The sequence below is a fragment of the Schistocerca nitens genome, chromosome 8 (genome assembly GCF_023898315.1).
Source record: "Schistocerca nitens isolate TAMUIC-IGC-003100 chromosome 8, iqSchNite1.1, whole genome shotgun sequence".
Classification (NCBI taxonomy): Eukaryota; Metazoa; Arthropoda; class Insecta; order Orthoptera; family Acrididae; genus Schistocerca; species Schistocerca nitens.
In genome coordinates this window covers 383,269,890-383,296,020 of record NC_064621.1, presented here as the reverse complement: position 1 = coordinate 383,296,020, position 26,131 = coordinate 383,269,890, and the positions used below count along the sequence as shown (strand labels likewise).

Genomic DNA, 26,131 nt, shown 5'->3' with positions numbered 1-26,131 from the left:
ACATTAGTTTTCCTATATTTTTTTAAGTTTAACAATTTTATATTCTATTTCAGGGGTTATTGTCATTTCTTTCATAGCCATATGGTTGATGTGTTTCAAATGTGTTTTTGAACTTAAGCTTTCTGCTCCTGTGAATTGAATACTTCCTGATGGTATTCTTTTCTCTATTTTTAGTGATTGATATATCAGAACTGCTCTCGAATCTCTTCCTTTCTCTATGTTTCTGTAAAAGTTTTTTGCGTTCCATATTACATGCTTTATATTGCTACTTTTACTGTTTGTCAATCGTTGCTATATTAGTGAGTATATAAAACAATTATGTTTTAATTTACAAGTATATCTGTACTCCACAAATAATCATATTGTATTCCATAGATGGTACTTTGCATAATACTAAAATTTCCTTTCTTCCATGTTCTAGTCACAAATGGCGTGTTTCAAGAATGACTATCAGGATGTCTATATATCAGCTCAAATCTCTCCAGTTTTAGTGTTGTTGTATTTTCACTAGATATGTGTAGGATAGTTGGAACACGTGAGGCAATACTGACCCTACGACTTATCTTAGAAAGGAGATTAAGGAAAGGAAAACCTACATTTCTAGCATTTGTAGACTTAGAGAAAGCTTTTGACGATGTTGATTGGAATACTCTCTTTCAAATTCTGAAGGTGGCAGGGGTAAAATACAGGGAGCGAAAGGCTATTTACAATTTGTACAGAAACCAGATGGCAGTTATAAGAGTCGAGGGACATGAAAGGGAAGCAGTGGTTGGGAAGGGAGTGAGACAGGGTTGTAGCCTCTCCCCGATGCTATTCAATTGTATATTGAGCATGCAGTAAAGGATACAAAAGAAAATTTTGGAGTTGGCATTAAAATCCATGGAGAAGAAATAAAAACTTTGAGGTTCGCCGATGACATTGTAATTCTGTCAGAGATAGCAAAGGACTTGGAAGAGCAGTTGAACGGAATGGACAGTGTCTTGAAAGGAGGGTATAAGATGAACATCAACAAAAGCAAAACGAGGATAATGGAATGTAGTCGAATTAAGTCGGGTGATGCTGACGGAATTAGATTAGGAAATGAGACACTTAAAGTAGTAGGGCTAAAGGAGTTTTACTATTTGGGGAGCAAAATAACTGATGATGGTCAAAGTAGAGAGGATATAAAATGTAGACTGGCAATGGCAAGGAAAGCGTTTCTGAAGAAGAGAAATTTGTTAACATCGAGTATTAATTTAAGTGTCAGGAGGTCGTTTCTGAAAGTATTTGTATTGAGTGTAGCCATGTATGGAAGTGAAACATGGACGATCAATAGTTTAGACAAGAAGAGAATAGAAGCTTTTGAAATGTGGTGCTACAGAAGAATGCTGAAGATAAGGTGGGTAGATCACATAACTAATGAGGAGGTATTGAATAGAATTGGGGAGAAGAGGAGTTTGTGGCACAAGTTGACTAGAAGAAGGGATCGGTTGGTAGGACATGTTCTGAGGGATCACCTATTTAGTACTGGAGGGCAGCAGGAGGGTAAAAATCATAGAGGGAGACCAAGAGATGAATACACTAAGCAGATTGAAGGATGTAGGCTGCAGTAGGTACTGGGAGATGAAGAAGCTTGCACTACTGGGTGATGAAGAAGCTTGCACAGGATAGAGTAGCATGGAGAGCTGCATCAAACCAGTCTCAGGACTGAAGACAACAACAACAACAACAACAACAACAACAACAACAACATGTGTAGGTTGACATAATATATTAGTCGGAACATATGCTCTTGAAATTTCAGCAGTGAACCATACTGTGCACTAGGACTGGCCATGTAGCATTTGCTATAAGAATTGAATGAGAGTTTCCATGATACTCGTGCTTATTTGTTGAACCCAACACAAAACACATTCCACTTATTAGTATCTCCTGTATATTCTCTATTAATGCTTCCTGGTAAGAGCCCCAGGCTAATGAGAAATACATAGCAAGTTGGTTGAATGAGATTTTGCAAGCCACTTCCTTCATGAAAAGAGTTACATTTTCTAGGATTCTTCTAATAGTTTTCGGTTTGGTGCCTGCCTTGCACATTGCTTGGTTTGTATATAATACCGTAAGCTTCCTGGCCAGTGTCAAGATGATTAAAATTCTTATGTGTGTTGTAACATGCCTTTGTATAAAATAGAAAATACTTAACATACACACAAAATTCTAGCTTTCGCAACCAACGGTTGCTTCGTCAGGAAAGAGGGAAGGAGAAGGAAAGATGAAAGGATGTGGGTTTTAAGGGAGAGGGTAAGGAGTCATTCCAATCCCGGGAGCGGAAAGACTTACCTTGGGGGAAAAAGGACAGGTATACACTCGCACACACACATATCCATCCGCACATACACAGACACAAGCAGACATTTGTAAAGGCAAAGAGTTCGGGCAGAGATGTCAGTCGAGGTGGAAGTACAGAGGCAAAGATGTTGAAAGACAGGTGAGGTATGAGCGGCGGCAACTTGAAATTAGCGGAGGTTGAGGCCTGGCGGATAATGAGAGGAGAGGATATACTGAAGGGCAAGTTCCCATCTCCGGAGTTCTGACAGGTTGGTGTTAGTGGGAAGTATCCAGATAACCCGGACGGTGTAACACTGTGCCAAGATGTGCTGGCTGTGCACCAAGGCATGTTTAGCCACAGGGTGATCCTCATTACCAACAAACACTGTCTGCCTGTGTCCATTCATGCGAATGGACAGTTTGTTGCTGGTCATTCCCACATAGAAAGCTTCACAGTGTAGGTAGGTCAGTTGGTTAATCACGTGGGTGCTTTCACACGTGGCTCTTCCTTTGATCGTGTACACCTTCCGGGTTACAGGACTGGAGTAGGTGGTGGTGGGAGGGTGCATAGAAGAACCACAAAAGTGCCCCACTTGTGACAGGATACTTTCCGGGACTGGATCAGACTCTGAATGTGGCTCTCCAGCAGGGATACGACTTCCTCAAATCCTGCCCTGAAATGAGATCCATCCTTCATGAAATCCTCCCCACTCCACTAAGAGTGTCTTTCCGCCGTCCACCTAACCTTCGTAACCTCTTAGTTCATCCCTATGAAAACCCCAAACCACCTTCCCTACCCTCTGGCTCCTACCCTTGTAACCGCCCCCACTGTAAAACCTGTCCCATGCACCCTCCCACCACCACCTACTCCAGTCCCGTAACCCGGAAGGTGTAAACGATCAAAGGCAGAGCCACGTGTGAAAGCACCCACGTGATTAACCAACTGACCTGCCTACACTGTGAAGCTTTCTATGTGGGAATGACCAGCAACAAACTGTCCATTCGCATGAATGGACACAGGCAGACAGTGTTTGTTGGTAATGAGGATCACCCTGTGGCTAAACATGCCTTGGTGCACGGCCAGCACATCTTGGCACAGTGTTACACCGTCCGGGTTATCTGGATACTTCCCACTAACACCAACCTGTCAGAACTCCGGAGATGGGAACTTGCCCTTCAGTATATCCTCTCCTCTCGTTATCCGCCAGGCCTCAACCTCCGCTAATTTCAAGTTGCCGCCGCTAATGCCTCACCTGTCTTTCAACATCTTTGCCTCTGTACTTCCACCTCGACTGACATCTCTGCCCAAACTCTTTGCCTTTACAAATGTCTGCTTGTGTCTGTGTATGTGCGGATGGATATGTGTGTGTGCGAGTGTATACCTGTCCTTTTTTCCCCCAAGGTAAGTCTTTCCGCTCCCGGGATTGGAATGACTCCTTACCCTCTCCCTTAAAACCCACATCCTTTCATCTTTTCTTCTCCTTCCCTCTTTCCTGACGAAGCAACCGTTGGTTGCGAAAGCTAGAATTTTGTGTGTATGTTTGTGTTTGTTTGTGTGTCTGTCGACCTGCCAGCACTTTCATTTGGTAAGTCACATCATCTTTGTTTTTAGATATATTTTTCCTACGTGGAATGTTTCCCTCTATTATATTCATAGATAATTCTTTAAAATATATAATCAATAAAACTGACATTTTGACCATGTTACAAAGATCTTCCTCACAACAGGAATGGTTTTACTGGGGGAAAGGTGCCCCTATTACTGCAAACTATTGGCATCAATACACTATATTTCTGGAACTTTACTGGCCTTAGACTATAGTAGACTAGTCATGATGAGAGGGAGGAGGCTGTTCATGGACTGTCTGTCTTGTTGATGATTGACACCGGTCTGTAAATCAGCACTTTGCTTCTGGTGGGCATACTTTTTCCCTGATGTAAGCAAAAATGCTCTGACAGTTCCTATATAGCTGTTTGTTTAGGCTGTCATGTCTGTGAGGCTTCATCCCTGCACCGCTCACTAGGATAGCTGCCAGCCAGGAACTGAAAGTTTACAGCTGTCCTCTCTATCAGTCTTGTCAGACTGCTTATTAATGTCAGTTTCATGATTTTGAGACAGGTGCCAATCATCTACAAGCGAGATAGTCTGTGAATAGCCTCATTCCTACCCTGTCCCTCTTGTCATGACTAGCCTGTCATAGTCAAGGGCCAATAAAGTTCCAGAAATATGACATGCTGACACTGATAGTTTGCAATAAATAAGGGCAACTTTTCTTCAGTAAAACCAGTCTTGCCTTGACACGAAGGCCATTGCAAACATGGCTGAAATATCAGTTTTGTAGTTTAAATATTTTAAAGTGTTTTAAATTTTATACAATGATGTTGTTCTGAAAATCTTCATGGACCCTCTAATGTTATATATCAAGTCATATGCATGTAATATGAACAGTATCCATCTTATAAGACTTACTGGGGTCATTTCTGAGACTATTTTAGCATTTTAAGAGGAAGAAGTATCATTGAAAGATTTATTGATGGTCAACACCTGCTCCATTGACAAATTTCGCAAAAGAAGTAATTTATGTATAATAATATGAGTGTTAAATAAAGTCTGACTTTACCACATGTTCAGTGCAATACTTTGATAAATGTAAATAAGCATTATAAAATGATTTTCTGTTGGGTACGATGCATGACTACAACACCTAAGAATTATTATGCAGGGTGGTCCATTGATCGTGACCGGGCCAAATATCTCACAAAATAAGCATCAAACGAAAAAACTACAAAGAACGAAACTTGTCTAGCTTGAAGAGGGAGACCAGATGGTGCTATGGTTGGCCCGCTAGATGGTGTTGCCATAGGTCAAACAGATTTCAACTACGTTTTTTAAATAGTAACCCCCATTTTTTATTACGTATTCGTGTAGTACTTAAAGAAATATGACTGTTTAAGTTGGACCACTTTTTTCGCTTTGTGATAGATGGCGCTGTAATAGGCACAAACATATGGCTCACAATTTTGGACGAACAGTTGGTAACAGGTAGGTTTTTTAAATTAAAATACAGAACGTAGGTACGTTTGAACATTTTATTTCGGTTTTTCCATTGTGATACATGTACCTTTGTGATCTTATCATTTCTGAGAACGCATGCTGTTACAGCATGATTACCTGTAAATACCACAGTAATGCAATAAATACTCAAAATGATGTCCGTCAACCTCAATGCATTTGGCAATACGTGTAACGACATTACTCTCAACAGCAAGTAGTTCACCCTCCGCAGTTTTCGCACATGCATTGACAATGTGCTGATGCATGTTGTTGGGCATTGTCGGTGGATCATGATAGCAAATATCCATCAACTTTCCCTACAGAAAGAAATCCGGGGACGTCAGATCCGGTGAACGTGTGGGCTTTGACAACCAATCCACCTGTCATGAAATATGCTATTCAATACCACTTCAACCGCATGCAAGCTATCTGCCAGTCATCCACCATGTTGGAAGTAACATCACCATTCTGTCATGCAGTGAAACATCTTGTAGTAACATCGGTAGAACATTACGTAGGAAATCAGCATACATTGCACCATTTGGATTCCCATCGATAAAATGGGGGCCAATTATCCTTCCTCCCATAATGCTGCACCATACATTAACCCACCAAGGTCGCTGATGTTCCACTTGTCGCAGCCATCGTGGATTTTCCATTGCCCAATAGTGCATATTATGCTGGTTTATGTTACCGCTGTTGGTAATGACACTTTGTCACTAAATAGAACGCGTGCAAAAAATCTGTCATCGTCCCATAATTTCTCTTGTGCCCAGTGGCAGAACTGTACATGACGTTCAAAGTCGTCGCGATGCAATTCCTGGTGCATAGAAATATGGTACGGGTGCAATCGATGTTGATGTAGCATTCTCAACACAATGTTTTTGAGATTCCCGAATCTCGAGCAATTTGTCTGCTACTGATGTGTGGATTAGCCGTGACAGCAGCTAAAACACATTCTTTGGCATCATCATTTGTTGCAGGTCGTGGTTGATGTTTCACATGTGGCTGAACGCTTCCTGTTTCCTTAAATAACGTAACTATCCGGCAAATGGTCTGGACACTTGGATGATGTCATCCAGGATACCGAGCAGCATACATAGCACACGCCCTTTGGGCATTTTGATCATAATAGCCACACATCAACACAATATCAACCTTTTCCGCAATTGGTAAACGGTCCATTTTAACATGGGTAATGTATCACAAAGTAAATACCGTCTGCACTGGCGGAATGTTATGTGATACCACGTACTTATACGTTTGTGACTATTACAGCGCCATCTATCACAAAGCAAAAAAAGTGGTCCAACTAAAACATTCATATTTCTTTATGTGCTACACAAATATGTAATAAAAAATGGGGGTTCCTATTTTTAAAAAATGCAGTTGATATCCATTTGACCTATGGCAGCGCCATCTAATGGGTCAACAGTAGCGCCATCTGGTTTCCCCCTTCAAGCTAGACAAGTTTTTTTTTCTTTGTAGTTTTTTTGTTTGATGTTTATTTTGTTAGATATTTGGCCCGGTCACTATCAATGGACCACCCTGTATAATTATTATATGCACCTCAATGTATTTACACTTGTACATTTGTTATTTCCTCTTAAATAAAAATATGTTTCAGGTGTTTTGATTTATTCCATATCCATGAAGACTATTTCATTTAAGATCTGTGGAACAGATATTAGCATACATAAGTATACACTGATAAGCCCTAACATTATGACCACTCCCCACCGTGACGTTGGATGCCACCTGGGGTCATTGTTGGCATGTGATGCTATTACAAAATTATGTAAACAGGACAGACGTGGGCGGGGGATCACCCTAGTGAAGATATGGGCTGCAAATAGGGAAACCCATTGAGACAAGTGACTTTGACAAAGGGCAGATTATTATTATGCGGAGCCTGTAAACGAGTATCTCGAGAATGTTGAAGCTAGTCAAATGTTCACATGCTAATGTGGAAAGAGGTAGAAGCACAGTGAAACTACCACTAGGTGCTAACTGGTTGGACATCTCCGACTCTTCACTGAATGTGGGGTTCCAGGCGTGTGTGCTCTGTAAAGTAGGATAGATGATGATCTGTGGCATCTCTACCAAATGAGCACAATGCTGGTGCATGCACAAATGTTTTCATATCACACTGTTCATCTTACATTGTTGAACATGGAGCTCCACAGCAGACCATCACTACATGTTCGCATGTTGACCCAATGACATAGTCAGTCAGGATTGCAGTGGGCACAGGACCATGAGGTTTTGAATGTTGATCAATAAAAATGTGTTGACTCTTTGAGTGAATCACATTTTTGCTACACTAGGTTGATGGTCATTTCCACAAACGGTATCACCAAGGTGAATGGCAGCTCGAAACGTGCAGCGCACCATGGACGTGGGCTGGTGGGAGCAGTGTTATGGTATGGGAGACATTCTCCTGAGCTTCCATAGGACTTGCGTGGTAGTAATCGAAGACAGGCTGACAGCTGCGAACCAGCTGCATCCCTTCATGCTTGATGTCTTCCCCAATGGCGATGTCATATTTCAGCCATATAATTGTCCATGTTTGAGGAGTATTATAGTGAACTCATGTTGATGTTTTGGTGACCAAATTCACCAGATGTAAATCCTACGGAACCCACGCGGATCACACTATCGGGCGCCACCACTACGGACACAAATTAGCGGCCCATTATCACACAAATTACCTGACCTGTCTGTAGACAACTAATGCCACAACCCCCACAAACCTACCAATAAACTGTTGGATCCCTGATATGCAGGATCAGTGATGTATTGTGTTCCAAAGATGGACAAACAAGTTATTAAGTAAATGTCATAATGTTTTGGGTCGGTGGTGTATGTATTTTCTCAACTGTCTTTGCCCACAGTCTGTGTTTTCAGCCAACACTATGTAACTGTCAATACTGTGGCATAACTTTGTAAAAGTTATCCACAAATGAATAAAATTAGTGCTACCTGCTATACCTTTACTTATAAGTGACATGGGAAAATTGTCACGAGCTACAGTGATGGTTGTAAGTTTGAGCTTAACTGTGTCCTTGTCATAATTTTGGTTTATTATTATTGTTGTTATTGTCAAGGATATATTGCCACGAGAGATTTCACATCTGTTCAACTTTTTAAAATATTCAGTGTAAGTGTCTCAAATAAATATTTTTAAAAAATGTTTCACTTGGCTGTATGATTTAAGACATTAGTTACTATCAATTTCAATACTGTGAACACTAATGTATCTGCACTTTTGACAGCTCTTTGCCATCAGTGAAAGACTAAAGCAACCAAGACCCGCACCAGAGCTGTTGGATAGGCGTCTGGATTTCAGCCATGTGCTAGATTTCTGCAGCCAGTTGACAAGTATTAAAGTACTTGGATCACGTGCAGCTGTTGGAACAAGCAACATAGTGCCCAGTAGCCTGCCTTTTGAGCTGTCTGTTTTCCGTTCATTGGAATCTCTTGAACTGGCAGAGGTATGTTTTTTTATTATTATTTGTAAGTATTTTTATTTCAGATAACAGGAAATTGCCTGATGCTTGCCATTTGGAATTGACATGCTTATGCCTTCATGGTAAAAGAATCATCTTGATAACCATCAAAAGTGGTGTTTATGATGTTCATCACAGAAAGTTACCTGTGCATGAAATTTTGTGTAACCTCTATGTAAATCTTATATTTTTTGATTCATTTGTTCAGTCATTCTTTCAGTCACACTCTGTCTTCCACACTTCCCAGCATGAAGATAGTTTTCAGGAATGCAGAATGAATATAATAATACATCATTCAGAGGGGCATCACTTTCTTTATGCTAAACTAACTACTATCCAGCTTGTTTATGGGATACTATTAAATGTTACAGTTTATTTTTATTTAAAATGCTTCAGACAATTTCCAAAATAACAAAAAATGGTGACAGTTTGAGAAGAGCTGCAGTTTTTCCAGTTATGACTATTAGCTGCTGCATGCTGCACATTTATGAAAGGATGTGTGTTATTGCCCAAGGGGATAAATTACTTCTGTACTGATACATACCGGGGTTATTTTATTGTGACACTAACTGCAACACTAATACGGTTCTGTAATTCCAGGATAAGGTAATGGGAACTCATTACTGGAGTGTGTAAATAAAATATTTTAATTATTTGTAAGGTTTTGAATATTTCCAGAAAACGTAAAATCTAAACATTTATTGGAGGATTCATATCAGTTGTCAGTACTGCAACACTTGTAAAACCATCTTGATAAGAGATGTCAGCTTCATTTTAACGAGTGACACAAAATAATCACTTGTCTGACAGCAGTGGTAAGAGTCATGTAATCGCCTAATATCACTCTGGAAAATTTCAAATCTGCCCAGTGGATTGGAAAATATACACCAGTAACAGTCATGGCACCATATCCAGCTTGTTCCCTGCAACTTCCACAGAAATCTCTTCAGTGTCAAAACTCGATAACAGTTCAAAGCTAGATAACTCAATAAATATGCAAAAATCGAAACAATCAAAGTTTAAACAGAATCAAATACAGTTTATTCACATCATTTAATGCTCACCAAGTCCATCTCTTCTCCCATCAACACGTCCAGCTAGCTGTAAGCTTTTCATATATGAAGAACAACATTGTCAATTACTAAAAATTACTAATTTCTGGCTTCAGAAACTTGTAATAATTTCACATCACCTCGATCGCAGAGACTAACTCATCTCGTACATGTATGATGGCTGACTGATGGATTCCCAGACTTCATGAGCTCCAAACAAGTCTTAAATTGTTTAAACATTGAGACACTTCAGCCAGTCAGCTAGGAGATCCAGAATGGTTGCCTTTTGACATGGACATGAACAATCTCATTGGCCCTCTGTGTTCTCCCTCTAATACCACTACTGTGGCAAATGCTGTCTCCTGGCAGGAATTCTTGCATTATTTAGTCCCACTTAATGAGAATGCCTAGCATCAACAAAAAATTTAATACTCTTAAGCAGATGTACAGCAAAAACATCGAAAATTCGTGCCAACTCAGCAGTTTAGGGAAGGCCTACGTATTAATTACTGGCTGCAAATGAAAGTGAGCACCCGCAGTGTGCAGAACTCCTGGAAACTTTACCAGACTCTGGCTCCTGACCCACTAATAAATAAGACCACATCCCTGTATATGGCTGTCTACTGGTTGGATTCAAATGAATGTCAAATCCTTGCCCCATTTAAGATCCTTTTTGGATTCACATTCTGGCCAAGGATTTGCAATAATATTCTCATTGATTACTTTAGCAGCATAAATACTTTATTTTTTTCTGTATTTCCCATAAGATTATACCCTGAGATAGTACTGACCAAAGTTATGAAAATATATACTAGAATTTTTGCCAGTAGATCAGTATAATTTTAGAGACTTGCAGGTACCATACATAATGGACTAAGATTTAATTTTTGAAGAATTTTTCAGAATATTGATTCAGTTGTAGTTCATTATTTGCCTAAACACATAGGCTTTTCGTACATGGGCCTATCTTTTCAAGTACTCAGCAGTTACTGAAATGGACTTATAGTCCATGTACCTATTGCCAATATCTTCAAACCACTTAGTCCGGGTTTCCTGAATTGAAACTGTCAAAAATTATCTCCATACAAAACAGCAGCTACATAAAAAAGGTTGTACTATGTACTAGCATTTATAGCATGGCAGAGGGAAAATAGAAAAGGGTTAAGGAAGTGAAAATTGAAAAAGATTAGATAAGAAAGTTACCTAGTTGAATTGAATTGAATTGAATTTTATTTGATCCTGTAAGATTACATTGTGTACAGTAAATGTACGTATAATGTAGGACATGCAAAAGTATTACCGTTCATTATCACTTATTTTTCTACACCTTTAGCTTACATTTTTACATAATTGATAATGAATAACAATATATACAAATTTAATGGCATGAGTATTCTGCAACAGTGCAAAACTCATTTTCAATGAGATAGTCTTTAAATTTCTTTGGAAAGTCATTGTGAAGTAACTATCTTGCAGGTTTTTAGACAGACTTCTTAGTAGTCTGACACCAGAGTACTGGGGTCCTTTTTCTAGCATTGCCAGTCAGTGGGGTATGCTCTGTACTTCTTTCTTCCTTCTTGTATTGTGAGTGTGTACACTAGCATTTTTAATCCAGTCCTCACTACCTTTTGTGATGTACATTATTGTTTTGTATATATACAACAATGAAAAAGTTAAGATACCTAAATTCTTGAAACAGTTTGTGCATGTTTCAGAGGTCTTTCTTATTAAAATGGTCCTAATTGCTTTTTTTGTAATGTGAACACTCGTTTTGTCTCTTGTTTGTTTGAGTTTCCCCACACAGTCACTCATACTTTAAGTATGGTTCGAAAAGTCCATGATACACTGTATACAGGAGGCTCTTGTCTGAATACTGTGATAGCTGCATCATTAAGAATATGACAGAGCTCAGTTTCTTACAGACATTATTAATATGTTTTTTCCATTTCAGTTCATTATCCACAAGAATACCTAAGAATCTAGCAGATTCTACTTCTTCCAGCCTTGTTCCATCAACCTCTAAGTCCATGTCTACAGCCTTTTCCTTGTTTTTAAAAACTGCATACATAGTCTCTTTTAGATTTATAACCAGTTCATTTTCAAACAGCCATTGAGCTGTGACATTTGCAGATATGTATGCTCTTCTCTCAAGCTGCTCCATATTTTGGTCACTATTTAGTATTGTCGTGTCATCAGCATACAATATTTTCTTTTCTTCCTCCTCAACACCTATATCATTAACAAACACATTAAATAACAATGCCCCCATTACCGAACCCTGCGGCACTCCATATTTGATGAGTTTGGTTTCTGATTGGTATGAGTTTTCTAATGATACATACTGCTTGCGGTTACACAAGTATGATTTTATCCATTCACATGGTTGCCCTCGAATGCCATAGTTGCTTAATTTTTGTATCAGCATTTCATGGTCAATGGTGTCAAATGCCTTTGAAAGATCCAGAAACATTGCAGAGACAACCTTTTTCTCATTTGAGGACTGTAAAATGTGTTCTGTTAGACTGGCAATTGCTGATTCTGTAGATTTACCCTTTCTGAAACCATGTTGTGAGGGTGAAACCTGATATCAGTGAAACTTGTCTGTAGTTGTTGGGATCATCCTTGTACCCTTTCTTATACACTGGCACTACCTTCGTTATCTTCAGTTCTTCTGGAAAAATTGCATCTCTGAAAGAACAGTTTGCTATGTTCAGCAGTGGTGTTATTATCTCCTCACTTACCAGCTTTATTACATGATTTGGTATTTCATCACCACCAGCTGATTTCTTGGACTTCAGTTTCTGTATAGTTTTCCGCAATTCATCTTCCGTGACTGGTCTTAAGAACGTAGTACTGCATGTTCTTTTTGGTACCTTAACATCCTTCTGTTTTTGACTATTTCTTTCCAATTTTAAGTTTTCTTCTACACTAGGGAGAAGATGCAGGATATAATGAGATGAAAGGTATGTAAAGCAATAAGGCATGCTGAAGTCTTTTGCTGGCTGGTGGGAACAAGTCACACTCAGATTCACTTTTCATCTTGACACTGTCAGTTAAGGCTGGTTTTGTGATTTGTGATCATGTCGCCAGCACCTCCCCCAGGGGGACCACAACTCTTTTGTGGATACGTGCGTAGCGAGCACGGGACCCCGAGCTAATGTGGCCCTCCTTCCTTTCCGGGCTGCATACCATCCTTTTCTACATCCTTCCCCATCCCCCATCTTCACCCCCCCCCCTCCTCACCTCCGCCTCTTTCCTTCCCTTTCTCCCCCTCTGGGAGTATGTTTTGTGCCTATGTCCGGAGACGGACGATCGAAAATGTAAAAATCTCTCTTCTTCGCTTTCTCTGTTGGCAAGTCTTTGTCCTTCCTTTGTCGTTCTCTGTTCCTTACCTCTTCTCTTTAACCTTTTCTCCGCTGCGGCGTTTGAGACCCCTCTTCTTTCCTTTCCCTTTCTTTGTTTTTCCCTTTCTCTTTTTTCCTCCCTGTGCGTGTCTGAAGGCTGACCCACGCATTCCCATGCATAGCCGGTGACGGGGTAACACATAATTCCCCGCCCTGGGTAGACAGGTAGGACACGTACATACCCCCCTGGTAACGGCCAGGCCCAGGGAGGGGTGATTACCCGAGCTGATACCTTCTGAAAGTGCCAATTGGTCCCTCCGTCCATTTCTTGGGAGGTGTGACCTGAGATGTGAACAATCACCTCTGTCGGGAGTGCCCTCAGAGAGGGCCCCCACAAGGAAGGAGCGCACCATCGGAAATGCCGATAATCATGGGGGATACTTCCGCAATGGTTTCCTCATCTTCTACTATGCTCACAAGCGTAAGTTCAATGAGTCTCAGCCACAGACAGTTCTGCCATCGTTGCCACAGTTCCTTGTAGTTTCTCGGTCTGATGAAGGTCACAACTTCTCCACAGTCAACCCTTTCATTATTCAGAAAGGTGTCGACGCAATTGCCGGTCCTGTAAAGTCTTGTTCCAGATTACGAAATGGCACCTTGTTGTTAGAAACAGTCAGTGCCCTCCAGGCACAAAAATTGCTGCGTACTTCTCTGCTACATACCTTCCCTGTCCGGGTGGAAGCGCACCGCACTTTAAATTCATCACATGGGGTCGTTTATACACGCTCCCTCGACAGATTGTCCAACGAGGAAATTCAAAACTACCTGTCACGGCTGTTCATCGAGTCATGAAAAGGGTTGACACGAACATCGTTCCAACCCGTACTGTCTTCTTGACATTTGACAGAGTTCAACTCCCATCGAACATAAAAGCGGGCTATGAGATAATTTCCATACACCCTTACATCCCAAACCCTACGCGTTGCTATCGGTGTCAGCAGTTCAATCATACCAGCCAGTCCTGTTCCAATCCGGCCAAATGTGTTACGTGTGGCAAGGGTGCCCGTGAGGGTGCTTGTCCACCTCCATCCCCTCGTTGCATCAACTGTATGGGTGACCACGCTGCTTCCTCTAGAGATTGCCCCATTTTTAAAGATGAACGGCTCATTCAGGAAATCAGAGTGAAGGAAAAGGTGTTGACCTTTGCTGCTCGAAAGTTATTCGCCAGTCGAAAGCCCACTGTGCCTCACACAGGTAAATACAGCACTGTCCTTGCTTCTCCTTGGCCAACAAAGGAGGCAGCCACTCAGACTTGTGATCTCACCTTTAGTGCCACGGTCGTCAGATCGGCCAGCGCAAAGATCGCCCGTTCAACCTCCCCACTATCACCTACCGTATTTACTCGAATCTAAGCCGCACTTTTTTTCTGGTTTTTGTAATCCAAAAAACCGCCTGCGGCTTGGAATCGAATGCAAAGCAAGCGGAAGTTCTGAAAAATGTTGGTAGGTGCCGCAACAACTAACTTCTGCGGTCGAATATATGTAGCGCTACACAAGCATGCTTTGTGGGCACAAAGATAAATACTGGCGCCAAAACCTCTGCATCAGTAAATAAATTAAAAAGAAAAAAAAAAGGTATAAGACGAGCTTTTTTTTTTCTCCGCCCCGAGTTTCGACCACTGCATTTTCATACATTATCCAACGAAGTAAATACAAATTCCGTATTGTTCATCTTCGAATGTAGCAGAATTTCAATGTACTACGAAAATCCGACTGGCAAGACTGTTAGGGATGTTTGTCAACATGGCCAACTCTACGTTCCGAATTTTTTCCTACCTGTGAGAAGAGATGGTTGCTAATAGGAACCTGATGAAATGTGAATCACATGCACTATTCTCTTCACCATAAGAATAATACGAATATAAACATTTTGCCATGTATTCTTTCGTGTTTGCTGTTACCTCATTTAAATCCTGTCTGCCTAATAAACTACGAAACTAGAGTGAGACAACAGCAAACGCGGAAGAATATACGTATCGTGTCATGTTTACATTCGTATTATTCTTATGCCTAATAGTGATACAGTCATAAATGAAGCACGGCAACTGACTAGATTTTAAATGTAAGATGACTAATTTCTGTGCAGAATTTGACGTACTAAAGAAGCGACCGCAAAGATTTTCAAACGGAGAAAAATTTTTGCTAAACTCTCGTTCAGAACATGTTCTATCATACGCAGTCTATTATTTGGTTCTTGTTGATCATTATCAAAGAAAGCAGCAGTGTAAGTAACAACAAATAGCAGTCTCTTGCCATTGTTTCGCTAATGAGACGATTCCTCTTTTTTTTAAGCGGCGGTAGCGCGCACAAAAGCAAGTTATGCCGCGAGCGGCGACAGGCCGTAAACACGCACTATCAAAATGCGACAAACAATGCATGACACGGTACAGTAATGCATTTTCAGCTTAGAGTGACAAACACCTATAACAAAGAAAAAGGCACTTATCAGATCAAAGCAAAATAAGCAATCGATTCAAACCAGACGAAACACGTGAAAAAGGAAGGGTACCCGTATAAATACGGACGGAGCGCCTGACGCATAGCAGTGGCTACCTGGTAAAGCTTAACTGGTAAGCTTACGACTCAAACCAAACTACTGTAGCTGTATCGTCTTTCATTCGACCTAAATTGTGTCTCATATTTCAATGGACCAACTTTGTTTCGATTTGGAGGTGCGGCCTAAAACTTTTCTCTCCCCTTGAATTTCGAGTCTCAAATTTCAGGTGCGGCTTAGATTCGGGAATTTTTTTTTTCCTTTATTTCGAGTCTCATTTTTCAGGTGCGGCTTAGATTCGAGTGCGGCTTAGATTCGAGTAAATACGGTACTCACTCTATGGCTCACCATTCATCGGGTTCTGTTAAATCTCGAGCCCCAAAATCAGACACCCGGACTTCCAAAAAAGAGCCTACTCGTGAAGATTTTTTACGCACCCCAACTTCACAACCATCGGTTCCTCCTTCATCTCAACTTTCTGTTCCCAAAAAGGCTAATAAGAAACCCAGTTCCTCTCCTTCTCCGCCACGGCGTGTCTCAGCTACAGCACTGCCTGGCGGTAACCGCCCTCGGCCGTCTTCTGTGTCGCTGCGGCGCATTGCTGGCGGCCGATCGCTGGTGGCAGGAGCTGCTCCTGGACAACCTATGGATCAGGATCTTCTGCCTTCAGCTGAATGCTGTTCCACGCTGTCGGTCGCAACACGCCGTTGGGTGGCTTGCGGAGTATAAATGTAGATGTAGAAGCTCTGAGCAGTCGTTGAGTTGAGGGCAACCTTGGTCATTATCTTCCACCCTATGTCTATTATCCATTGGAATACTGCGGCATTCGAGCCAGTCGGGATGAATTATCGATCCTCTTACGCTCCTACTCGCCAGTCATCTTCTGTCTTCAGGAAACAAAGCTGCATCCCCACGACTGCTTTGTTTTCCCCCATTTTCAGTCAGTCCGATTTGATCTCCCCTCTGTTGCAGGCACTCCAGCACATGGAGGACTCATGATTCTTCTCCATGATACTCTCCATTATCACCCAATCCCCTTAAACACTTCCTTCCAAGCTGTCGCTGTCCGTCTTTCCCTTTCTGGATATACCTTCTCTCTTTGTACTGTCTACATTCCATCGTCCACACCCATGGCACGAGGTGATCTCCTTCATCTTCTTGGTCAGCTTTTGCCCCCCTACTTGCTGGTTGGGGACTTCACTGCCCACCACCCGCTTTGGAGATCTCCGCATCCTTGTCTGCACGGCTCACTATTGATAGACGTCTTCCACCAAGCGGATCTTGTTTGCCTCAACACTGGGGACCCCAGGTTTTTGTCTGCCTCCACGACAAATTTCTCTCATTTGGACCTTTCGGTCGGTACTATTCCGCTAGCTCGGCACTTTGAATGGTTCGCTCTTGCTGATACACACTCGAGTGACCACTTTCCTTGTGTCCTTCGATTGCAGCCACAACTGCCATATATGTGCCCGAGACGCTGGAAGTTTGCCCAAGCCGATGGGACACTTTTTTCATCTCTAGCGACACTCGATGACCGTCACTTTCCTGGCGTCGACGATGAGGTCACTCATATTACAGAAGTTATTCTTACAGCTGTGGAACATTCAATACCTCCCACCTCCGAATTGCCTCGGTGCCCCCCAGTTCCTTGGTGGAACGAGGCATGCCGTGATGCGATACGTGAGCAGCGACGTGCTCTTCACGTTTTCAGACATCATCCTACTTTGGCCAACTGTATCCACTATAAGCTGTTCCGTGCGCAATGCCGTCACATCATCCATGATAGCAAGAAGGCAAGCTGGGACTTCTTTACTAGCTTCTTTAACACCTTCACTCCCTCCTCGGAAGTTTGGAGTCAGATTCGGCGGTTATCCGGTCTCTGGGCTCACTGTCGCGCATGATAAATTAGTGGACCACGTAGCAATTTCTAACTCATTGGGTCAACACTCTGCTGAGATTTAGAGCTCTTCAAATTACCCCCCAGCATTTCTCCAGAAGAAACGTGCAGCGGAAGTGCAACCTCTTTCCTTCTCCTCTCAAAATCGCGAAAGCTACAATAGTTTTCTCCATGCGGGAACTCCAACATGCACTCTCTTCTTCTCACTCTTCTGCCCCAGGACCGGATGGTATCCACATCCAAATGTTACTGCATTTATCATACCATAGTCTCCGCTATCTCCTTCGCCTTTATAATCAAATTTGGACCGACAGTACTTTTCCCAGACGATGGCGGGAAGCTATCATCCGAAACCTGAAAGGACAAACATCTCCCCTCCAGCTATTGCCCCATTTCTCTCACGAGTAGTGTATGTAAGGTTTTGGAGCGTATGGTGAATTGCCGTTTAGCCTGGTGGCTGGAATCCCGCAGTCTTTTAACACCTTCCCAATGCGGTTTCCGAAAGCATTGTTCTGCAGTTGACCATCTTGTTGCTCTCTCCACTTATATCATGAACAATTTTCTCCGGAAATGCCAAACAGTAGCGATATTTTTTAATCTGGAGAGAGCATACGATACCTGTTGGAGGACATGCATCCTCCGCACACTGTTCTCTTGGGGATTTCGAGGTCGGCTGCCCCTTTTTGTTCGTGAATTTATCGCAGAGCGCACATTTAAAGTGCGGGTGAACACTACTCTCTCCCCTACCTTCTCCCAAGAAAACGGGGTACCCCAGGGCTCCGTGCTAAGTGTTGTATTGTTTGCCATTGCCATAAATCCAATTATGGATTGTCTCCTTCCTGATGTCTCGGGCTCCCTCTTTGTGGACGATTTTGCGATCTACTACAGCTCTCAACGGACCAGCCTTCTTGAACGACGTCTTCAAGGATGTCTTGATCGCCTCCACTCTTGGAGCATCGAAACCGGCTTCCGCTTTTCTCCCAGTAAGACCATTTGTGTTAATTTTTGGTGTCGTACGGAGTTTCTTCCGCCTTCCTTACATCTAGGGCCTGTCAACCTTGCGTTTGCGGACGTTGCTAAATTCTTGGGCCTTATGTTTGTCAGAAAGCTGTGCTGGTCCTACCATGTTTCCTATCTTTCGGCTCGCTGTCTGCGATCCCTCAACACCCTCTGTGTCCTGAATGGTACCTCCTGGGAAGCGGACCGAGTGGTCCTTCTCCACCTCTATCGCACCTTAGTGCGCTAGAAATTGGACTATGGAAGCATAGTTTACTCCTCTGCTCGGCCGTCTATTCTTCGGCGTCTTGACTCTATCTACCAATGTGGATTACGTTTAGTGTCTGGAGCTTTTTACACCAGCCCTGTGGAAAGCCTTTATGCTGAGACTGCTGAACCTCCGCTGTCCAATATGTGAGCTGTCCTTCTGAGTCGTTATGCTAGCCATCTGTCTTCCATGCCTGCAAATCCGGCCCATGACATTTTTTTTGACGCCTCCTTTGATTTAGGGTATGCTGGCCATGCTTCCTCCCTACTACCACCGGGAGTCCGCTTCCGTCAACTGCTGCATTCTCTTTCCTTCCACTTTCCTAAAACGTTCTTGACAACTTGGGGTACAGCACCGCCTTGGCTCCGGCCCCGGACCTGCCTGCTCCGTGACCTTTGTCAGTTTCCCAAAGATGGTACCCCTTCTCTTGTTTGTTGTCGGGCATTTGCTGCTCTCTGCGCCCAAATGAAGGATGCCACATTTATTTACACTGATGGCTCAAAAACATCATTTGGTGTTGGGAGTGCCTATATTGTTGGCAACACCCCAAATTGATTTCAGCTTCCCGACCAGTGTTCGGTTTATACTGCAGAGCTTTACGCTGTTCTCCAGGCTGTCCAATACGTCTGTCACCATCAGCGGATACAGTATGTTATCTGCTCAGATTCTCTCAGCTCTCTCCTCAGTCTCCAAGCTCTCTACCCTGTCCACCCTCTGGTCCACCAGATTCAGGACTGCCTCCACTTGGGGGGCGTCTCTGTGGCGTTCCTCTGGATCCCAGGACATGTTGGTATCTGTGGAAATGAGGCGGCCGATATAGCGGCCAAGGCTGCAGTCTCTCTTCTTCGGCTCGCTATTCGCATGATTCCCTTCGCCGATCTACGGAGTGTTTTATGTCGTGTTGCTCTTTTATGGCATGCACATTGGTCGACACTTCCCAATAATAAATTGCGGGACATGAAAGCTCTTCGCTGTGCTTGGACCTCTTCCTCCCGAACTCGTCGTCGGGACGAGCTGATTTTAACTAGACTCCAGATAGGGCACTGTCTTTTTAGCCATCGACATCTTTTAAGCGCCGATCCTCCCCCACTCTGTAGCCACTGCTCTAAACTGTGGACGGTGAGACACCTTTTACTTGAGTGCCCCTATTTTACTCCGTTACACGCCCGTCTACAGCTGTCGCCTGATATATCTTCCATTTTAGCAGATGACAAGCAATCAGCCGATCGCGTTCTCGAGTTCATTAGTGCCAGTGAGATGACGTCAGTAATTGGAAGCCCTTTTTGGGGACAAACAACCCCCCTTCTATAGTGGTTTTTTATGCTTTCCTTCTGTTTTTGGTTTCCCCACTTTTTTGAGTTTTGCTCCCATTGCTGCTGGTTTCCAGTTTCGTTTTTTTTTAGCTCTTCCTAAGTCACAGACCGGGCGCTAATGACCGTGGCAGTTTTGCGCCCTAAAAAAAGAAAGAAAGAAAGAAAATGTCACCAGCAAATATGTTAATTTTTTTACAGGTGCCAAAACTTCCGTACTAGATCTTTTTTTATAACAGAAGCGGCCTCGTGGAGTGCTGTTGTTTTATAATTCTTCATTTTAGGTTCTGTTTTGAAGGTGTGATTCAGTCTATTAATGTGACAGTGTCTCCTATGCTGCAGATAGGAATCCATTTGTATGAAGGGCCTGTTATTAATACTATAACACTGTAACTTTGCAAATAAAATTTTTTATCAAGATGTTCAAAGGATTTGGCAAAGCCACAGAAAATTTTATGTTCTATTTGTTAAAGCAGTGTGCAGTATGTTGTTCTTTCATTCATTCATTCTGTAGTTTTTTTCTATTGTGATAGTAAGTCCTAACTGTCCTCACTTATTTAGACTGATAGCTTGCTGTTTATGTTTTCTTTATTTCTAATCTTTCTCCAGATCATCGAGGAGCTGAATCCTGTGCCTTCTGGGTTTTCTTATTCTCTTCACATATATCTTTCTAAGAACTAGTTTTATTGTGCTATTTCTTCATAGTGGATCCCCAATCCAGTGATTGCCTTTCTTTTCCCTCTCTTCGTAGCACCTCTCCATTTCTCACCATTTGTCTTCCCAATTTTTATCATACTCATTCTTCAATAGCTTTTTCATGTCCACCTTCATTTGGTCCTTTTTTCCATTGGTGGTCTTTTTGGGTTAACTTCCAGCGACTAAATTGAACTTGACATAATATTTCAATGGTCTACCAGTCTGTAATCTTCAGGTGAGAGACTCTCGCCGAGTTTCATCAACTTTTTCAGGTATGTCATATCTTCTTTTCCTTATTAATGGCTCAGTTGTTTTGGACTGTTTTGCCAATTATTTATTTCAAGCAAGCTCAGCTTACCTTTGCAATGTCTTGTCAAGTCTTCTGAGCATTTTTCTTACTTCCTCACTGCTTCTGTGTTTTATTTGCACCTCCATCCTTTGTTTTACTGTGTTAAAATGCCTAGCGAAGTGATGCAACAGTTAGAACACTGCCCATATGTTCCTCATTGTGGCATCCTGATTTACATTTTCCATAGTATCCCCCTATTTCTTTTAGTGACTGCAAAGATAACTCCATTAAAAAGGCCATCACCATTTCTTTCCCCATTCATGTCTGATATTAATGAAGTTATCTGTCTTTTTTGACAGGCAGGACATGACACCTCCCTTTCTTCCCACATAAAAAAAAGAGCCATTGCTCTAAAATTAACGTAGTTATATTTGTATATCTTTGTTGTCTAAAAATATACAAAAAGGTTTGTTTGTTAGGCTGTTGAAAGAACACTCTTTTACTTACTGCAATTACTGTTTTGCATTGGCAGCAGTATATAATGCCATAAATATTGACAGCGTTATGAAAAGGCTTGTCATATAGCGGAGATCTTGAGTCGCAGGCAGGCACAACAAAAAGACTACTAAACATGTAAGCTTTTGGCCAGAAGGTCTTGTTCTGAAATAGACAACACACACACACACACACACACACACACACACACACACACACACAAACTTACACTTACACTTACACAAATGCAGCTAACACACATGTTATCACTGCCTCTGGCTGATGAATTATGTCAGAATATGATGCCATATGAAAGCAGTGAAAATAGGCATAGTAAATTAACTTACTGATATGTTTATTGCCAAAATTTGCAATAAACCTAATAGCATAAGTAGCTGAACTCAAACGTGTCAGCAGATCATCAATGTGTTTCTTTCTGTTCAATCTCTCATCAATGCATACACCCAAAAATTAATAATTTTCTGAAAGATTTTATTTACAGTTTCCTCATCTAATTCTTGTTTGTTGAGTGTGAGTACTTTGCTTGTATCATTAGCAAAAAGGACTAGCTTTGCATCTTTGTGAATATAGAGTGGCAAGTCATTAATATATGATAAGAACAATAGGGATCCAAGAGTGAACCCTATGGGACTCCCATTCTTGATGCCTCCTCAGTTTTAGGAATCTTCTAATTTTTGTCTATTATGTGAACTGTTTATTCCAACTTTCTGCACTCTTCCAGTTAACTGTGAACTAAACCATTTGTGCACTGTACCACTCATATCACAATACTTAAACTTATCTAGAGGAACTCCATGATTGACATAATCAAAAGCCTTTGAGAGATCACAAAAATTCCAGTGGGTGATGTTCAGTTATTCAGAGCATTTAATATTTGATGATTGAAAGCATATATATATATATATATAGCATTTTCTGTTGAAAACCTATCTGAAAACCAAATTGACATTATGCTAGTACTTTACTATTACAAATATGTAAATCTACTCTTGAATACATTACTTTTCCAAGAATTTTGGACAAAGCTGTCAGAAGTGAGATTGTGTGTAAGTTGTTGGCATCAGACCTATCCCCCATTTTATGTAGTGGTTTCGACAATAGCGTATTTCAGTCAGTCAGCAAAAGTGTGCTGTTTCAGTGAGCTATTACACATGTTGCTGAGGATCCTATTTATCTGTTAAGAACAAGCTTTTAGTACTCTGTTGAAATGCCATCGACTCTGTGTGATCTTTTACTTTTGAGTGAGTTTATTATTTTCCTAATTTCAGTAGGAGAGGTAAGTAGAATTTCAATTTTATCAGATTTTTCATATATTTTCAACTTCTGACTTTTTGTTAGTAAACTTCTCATTTAGTTTGATGGTAATACAGTCCTCCTGGGCGCTTGGTTGTCCCATTTCCCTTTCAACAATATTCCAAATTACTTTAGTTTTACTATCAGAGGTGCTACTCTAAGACATAATACATGTAGTTCTGGACCTATAATAATTTTCCTTAATATAGTACAGCAGTTTTTATAATATTTGACTGTTCCTGGGCCATTACTCTTCCTTGCTATTAGATTCATTTTCCTTTTCCAGTTACAAGATATTTTTATTCTTTAATAAGCCATGGTTTTGATGTGGTTTCTTACAATTTTATTTCACTGTTTTCAGATATACTCACAAATGTATCATGAATAAGTTACATTTAAATTAGCATCAGGTTCCTGGTACAACTCACCTGTTACAAGCTTTCCTTAAAATTCGCAATTGTTAAATTGTTAATTGAATGGATAGTTTCATTTAAACACCATTACCCTTGATATGTTGAAGGATATTGCTAGGCAGCATTTTAAAACTGTGTTGCCTCAAGAGCAGATAAATAGCCATCTCAGGACAGATTTATTGCCTGTTTGTAGGATCTGATCATTAGAAGCATCAATATAGATACTGAAAAGATGTGACTTGTCTCACCCCCAGCTTTATGAGTGCCTCCAGGGATTTTCTCCTCTTGTTGTTCACACAGATTGTAATGTATAAGCTGCTGATGTAGGTAGCCCTTTACTGTCATTCCTGGGTCTCAGAATTGTATCAAGTGCCTTTGTATAGTCAATAAATAAAATGTGGGTTTTTAAAGTTGATATCTTATAGATCAATTGTTTTAATGTGAATACACAGTTACTATAAGAACATACTTCCCAGAGGAAATGCTGCTGTTCTCCTAAAATGGATGTATTAATTGTGTGTAGCTAACTTGTAATAATTTTAACATAGACTTTATATTGTGCTATTAATAAACTTCAAACCAGTGTAATTGCCACATTCTTGGATTAAGTTTCTTCATAGCATGTAAAATACTTGTTTGCAGTTCATTACATGTCTCTCAGCACTTAACACTACACACTCCTCACACACTTGCAGCCGACTTCAGAGCCATAACTTGCTGACACACCTCTGTTCGTGTCCATGATGAACTGTATTAGGCATTATGTTATTATGTAACTGGAAAGACAGAATAAACAATCTGCTATAAAATCAAAAACTGTTATTATGTAACTGGGAAGACAGCATAAACAATCTGCTAAAAAATAGAAACAAGATTCAAAGAATTTATTGGACACATCATTGTAAGTAGATTGAATTAGACCACCGCTTTTTGTGGCCATAAATATCTGTATTGTGAGATACATAATCAAAGCATAAAAAGTTTTTAGGTGGTTCAGTTGGCTTTTCATTATGCTTGCAAAGGTTGCTGGTTCTGTCATTAAACTGTGCTGATGGTTTGAGCAGAATTAGAACCTGTTATAAGAAGCTCTGGTTGCCAATGGAGTTTGACTGCCCTCGTACTTGATATATTACCTAGTTTTAATCTGTTACAAAGATCGGGTCCAGAGAAAGAGGTTTAAAAATATGACTAACAATAGTTAATCACAAATTGTGCATGTCTTCGCATAATGCTGCCATCATAGAACAAAGGTTCCTTCTTGAGATACTTTCTAAGTCTTCAGTATAACACTGACTTTGCTGCCATTGCAGTTTATTGATATTTGTTCTTATGCAGGTACCACCAACAAATGTGTATGGACTTGGTGCTCTGAGATCATCTCTGGAAAATCTGTCGGTGAATTTTTCAGGACTGGAAACACTCTCCTATGCACTCCTTTGTGATCAGTTGCACCGAGATCCATCTGAGGCCCGCGATGATCAGCATGCGTGGAAGGCTGTAAATAGTGCTAATTTTAGCCATAACCTCCTCACTTGTGTGGATGAGTGAGTATTACAAAATTCCAATTTGATTTGTTACATTTGTACCTTAATATATATTATTACATCCTTCTCTTAAGAAGTTTGACTTTTGAGTGGTTTGAAGTTCAGTTTGTCTACTTGTTCAGCACTTGTATTATATTCTTCAGAGAATTCAGCAATGGTGTCAGCAAACAGACACCTTGTATTGGTTTGACCATCACCAAAATTGACACACACATTTCATTGATGTGTACTCTTATGAAGGCGTTGAACTAACATTGATGTAGACTTTGAGTGTCATCCATGAAATTATTCAGGAGAGCAGGGATCTAACATACGTGTAAGCATCTTCGTTTAGTTTTACCACGTTTACTCTAAAAACATTTGAGACAAATGCTGAGGTGGTTTTCTTCCCCATTTTACCGAATCCAGAGAATAGAAATTCTGTCTTCATTTTTCTTTACTACCCACAAATATATACTATGAAATATGTTACAACTACCTGTGGTCACCCAACATCCTCATACTGGACTGAAAATCGCTGCCAGGCTCGAAGCAAACTCATGTGGTTTTCACTCTTACTTCAGCTCACTGGCGGATGACAGCACGGCCCCTTGTGCTTTGAGCAGGGACGTATTGAAGCCTGTCCGTAACATCAGGAAGCTTGCTTGCCCATGACGTCACAGGGTGTTGCAGTCAGCCTGCTGACTGCCATACTAAAAGCTGTGTCAGATGCACTGTTAAGTAGCATCACTCCATGGAGAACACTTCACCCAGCTTTCTCTCTTCCTGCAACATCAATTTCTTATGCAACCCGCTAGGGTATGCCCTTCTGCCATCCATACTATTACCAATATTGATATTTCAGTGGCAATCATAACAACTTTTTTATTCACAAATTTGTTTTGAGAATAGAAATTAAGAGGAAATGTTTTCTCAGCACTCAACTAAATTTATGTTCTTGTCAATTGTAATTGGGGCTTAGATTTAATGCTAACATTGTGTCATTTGGGAAATTGGTTAGAATTGTGCTGTTGTGGGTGTTACTGCAACCTAAATGTTTATAGAGTTTATTGTAGATGTCTGCCTACAGCTGTTGGATAAGTTAAAAAAAGT

At 41.1% G+C, this 26,131-nt stretch overlaps 1 protein-coding gene across 2 annotated transcripts in view; it reads left to right on the top strand.

Annotated features, from left to right (window-relative positions):
• LOC126199083 (nischarin) overlaps positions 1-26,131 on the top strand; it is a 91,613-nt gene that overhangs the window by 7,592 nt on the left and 57,890 nt on the right. For both annotated transcript variants that reach the window (XM_049935822.1, XM_049935823.1), the window contains exons 2-3: positions 8,635-8,853; positions 24,831-25,039. In XM_049935822.1, coding sequence (XP_049791779.1) covers positions 8,635-8,853; positions 24,831-25,039 — 428 coding nt within the window. The remainder of the gene's footprint in view (positions 1-8,634; positions 8,854-24,830; positions 25,040-26,131) is intronic.